The 3,835-nt window shown below is 48.0% G+C and overlaps 1 protein-coding gene across 1 annotated transcript; it reads left to right on the forward strand.

Moving 5' to 3' along the window:
• Positions 1 to 1,550: 1,550 nt before the first annotated feature.
• Positions 1,551 to 3,287, forward strand: LOC149345789 (uncharacterized). The gene is made up of 2 exons (XM_089586228.1): positions 1,551 to 2,258; positions 2,423 to 3,287. The coding sequence occupies exons 1-2, from the start codon at positions 1,898 to 1,900 to the stop codon at positions 2,431 to 2,433; spliced, it is 372 nt and encodes a 123-aa protein (XP_089442354.1). The 5' UTR covers positions 1,551 to 1,897; the 3' UTR covers positions 2,434 to 3,287.
• Positions 3,288 to 3,835: the final 548 nt, after the last annotated feature.

Genomic DNA, 3,835 nt, shown 5'->3' on the forward strand with positions numbered 1-3,835 from the left:
AGAATTAGAAAAAAATACAGAGGCGCGCAGTACGTTTTATATTTAATAAGTACAACAGAACTGATTCCCCATCCTCGTTAATGACAGCAAATAATATTAAACCTCTCCACGTCAGGCGCAAGGTAGCCCTGTCTATCTTTCCTTCACCAACTAATCCACGGAAAACTAGGCACCTCTCTCCAGCCCCATATGTGCAGTTTTCTGAAACGCGTAGAACTCGCCGTCATCATAGTCACACTTTAGCACAATACTTCGCGCATACTAACGCTTTTATGTTTTCTTTTTTCCCGAAAACTATTGACGAATGGAACGCCCTGCCTCTACAAGTGATATCGGCTGTTGATTTCGACAACGCACTTTGTGAGCTATTTTAGATTGTATATGTGCTACACTGTTGTGTGAATGTGTTTTTTTCCCATCCCTGCCTGAACAAATGCCCCTACCAGCTTACTCGCGAAATAATAGAAGCAGCCAAGATTTGTAACCTCAATAGTGAATGCGTTAGTACACCTTCTGTTTCACTTTCAAACAAAGAGATAGCATTCTTCTCTGGTTTTATGTGATTTTGACCTGGTTTTTTCCGGTAGTTCTTCCTTCGTTTTTTACTTTTGCTTTTACTCTCGTTTTTGTACCTATGTTTTAACGCTTTTAGTCTTCGTGTTAGCACTTTTTACATCTCATTTGCCATCACTTTTTTAGCCGTGTTAGTTGTTGGCTCTCATGCACTTCAGATGTTTTTCGCCTCGGTCATCATCATGCTTAGTTACCGCGATTTGTGCTTTTACCACCTTTAAAAACGATTTCTGCCCACTGTTTGTTACGCAAAAAAAAGGGCAAGTGAAAGAATTTCTTCTCGCTGCTTCTTGTAATCTTTCTTCTTTTTTGCGGTCTTGGTCACCTGTCTACTGTATGCTTTACTCTTGAATGATTTTTTTCGTGATTGTTGTTTGATACGTGCAGTGATTTTAGGTTTTACCCTAGTGGGCGATTCCTTGAGGGTATATATGTTGAGGTTGGCGCCTTTTATCAAATAGAGTTGCCGTTCAGCGCTGGTGTGTGTGTTTCCTCGTCTTGTGTAGCTTGCGCTGTTGAAAAAATTATTATGAATAACCAACTAGCCCGTGAGCTCACCCTGTTCAACCTTATTACGGCGTGGGTCACCGAGGTGACTTACTGGTTATGGCGCTCGGCTGCTGACCCAAAAGACGCGGGCTCGAAGCCTTTTCGATGCAGGCGAAATTATAGAGGCCCGCGTATTGTGCGATGCCAGTGCAGGCTAAAGAGCCCAAGGTGACCGAAATTTCCGAAGCCCTTCCCAACAGCGTCCCTCATAGCCCGAGTCGCTGGGAAGTTAAACCCCGATAAACGATGGTTACCGCGTGTGAAAAGCGCAAAATCACACATTATTAGCTTCTGCCAAGAACAAGGTGTTGTATCCTTTCTTGTTTCAGTTTTGTTTCTTTCAGTGTACATATCGCCATCGTCATTCAATATGATTTCCTATATAAGTGACTTGACTGTGACGAATAAAGGAGAGTGTTTCTGCATACTGCGCTTGCGTGGTCCCGCGTCATGCGTCTGGTCTGAACCAGAGCTCTGGTCTGAACCAGACACCACATATTGGCGACGAGGATGAACCGCCTACGGTGCAAGGCGACACGGAGCCCTTGCAGCCACGATCTCATCGGCGGCCAGGAGTAGCGCAAGAACGCCGGAGGTGCGCAAGAACGCCGGAGGTGCGCAAGAACGCCGGAGGTGCGCAAGAACGCCGGAGGTGCGCAAGAACGCCGGAGGTGCGCAAGAACGCCGGAGGTGCGCAAGAACGCCGGAGGAGCGCAAGAACGCAGATAAGTGAAATTTGCTCACACCACATATTGCGAGGATCAGTATCGGAGCCATGTCACTCGGGTGTTTCCCAGCACCGCCCCCTTTCTTGCCTGCACCCGGTGACCCGGCTGTGCCTTGGCAGCAGTGGAAACGCGTATTCCTGAATTTCCTGGAGGCCATTGGCGGCGATGAACTGAAGCCGAAGCGTTGCAAGTCAATTCTGCTAAACTCGCTCGGGGTTGAAGGCCAGCGAATATTCTACAGCATCCTTGCACAAGGAGCAGACGTGACTGCGGACGCCAAGGCCGGGGACAAGGAGGAAGAGGCGGACCAGTTCAAGGACGCGCTTGCTGCACTGGATACGCATTTCGCGAGCGCTACGAATGATTTGGTGGAGCGGCGCCGGTTTCGCCAAAGACGACAACTGCCTGGTGAGACATTTCAAGCATTTACAAACAGTCTCCGGGACCTTGCGTCTACTTGCAATTTTGGCAGTGCTACCGATAGCATGATTCGAGACCAATTATTGGAAGGCACTTCGTCATGAACAACACGTGAACGCATGCTTTATGAAGGGTCTTCGCTTACATTGCAGCGTGCTGTTGACATCGGGAAGCAAATTGAGCAAACACAACAAGAGCTCGGGGAATTCGCGCATAGCACTGTGAACAAGATTCAAGATGTGCGAAAAAGGTCAGACGCTGAGCAAGGAAGTTGCTACAGGTGCGGCTCGTCATCGCATATGGCTAACTCGACTGCATGTCCGGCGAGGAACAAGCGTTGCCACTCTTGTGGAAAAATTGGTCACTTTTCAAGCATGTGCAAATCGAAGAAAAAGAAATATGCCGTTCGAAAGCCCGAGAAGGCCAACGCCGTCACGGTACTTCAAATCGGTGACCGTAATGCGTCGGCGAAAGATATTCGAGCCAACATTTCTATCGGGAAGATAAGATTGTCTTTGATTGTCGACACAGGCGCTACGGTTTCTTTGCTCAGTGAAGAGCACTACCAAAATTATCTAGCCGACACGTACTCATTACGACCGCCGACTGCCAATTTGTGCAACTATTCCGGAGAACAAATCAAGTTAAGCGGTTGCTTTCTTGCTGACGTATCTTACAAGGGAAACAGAGCCAGTGTGCTTTTTCATGTCACAACCAAGGGCACTTCGCTGCTGGGGCTTGATGCCGTTCGGAGCCTGGGAATCACTATCAACGGCTCAACCTTGAATTGCTGCCAGGTGACATGCCCTGATTCACTGCCTTCAGAATTTACGCACCAGTTTGCGCACTTGTTCACGGAACAGGTAGGGCATGTGAAAGGCTTTGTTCACCATGTTAACTGCCGTTCATCTGTGAAACCAGTCGTTGCGAAACTCCGACGCCTGCCGCTCACGCTACGGCAACAGGTATCGGTAGAGATACAACGCCTGCTGGCCGAAGATGTAATTGAACCTGTCGACGCATCGGTGTGGATTTCACCGATCGTCGTCGTGAGGAAGAAGGACGGTTCAATTAGGTTGTGTGTAGACCTACGTGAAGTGAACAAGGCAGTAATTGCCGATGCTTTTCCTCTTCCGCATACAGAGGAATTACTTCATGAACTAGCGGGAGGAACGTGCTTCTCAAAGCTCGACTTAGCGTCGGCATACCACCAGCTAGAACTGACTCCGGAAAGTCGGGGACTAACCACCTTTATCACACACGAAGGATTGTTTCGTTTTAAGAGAGTGTGTTTTGGCCTTGCATCTGCCCCTTCAGCCTTTCAGAGCATATTTTGAAAGATTGTAAAGGCGTACTTTGTTACATTGATGATGTGATTGTGTGGGGCAAGACACGTGAGGAGCACCACAAGAATCTACACCAGGTGCTAAAACGCATTGGTGATTCAGGTTTGAAGCTCAACCAGAAATGCACATTTGCTGTTTCAGAACTATCCTTTTTAGGGCATACGGTGAGCTCAAAAGGGCTCACACCATTGCAGTCTAACGTTGACGCTATTGTCAAAG

The sequence above is a fragment of the Amblyomma mixtum genome, chromosome 4 (genome assembly GCF_055824585.1).
Source record: "Amblyomma mixtum isolate Tamu chromosome 4, ASM5582458v1, whole genome shotgun sequence".
In the NCBI taxonomy this organism is placed as follows: Eukaryota; Metazoa; Arthropoda; class Arachnida; order Ixodida; family Ixodidae; genus Amblyomma; species Amblyomma mixtum.

Bases quoted from the DNA above. Each gene is read 5' to 3' on its own strand.
- LOC149345789 (XM_089586228.1), top strand. From the start codon at position 1,898: ATGTCACTCGGGTGTTTCCCAGCACCGCCCCCTTTCTTGCCTGCACCC.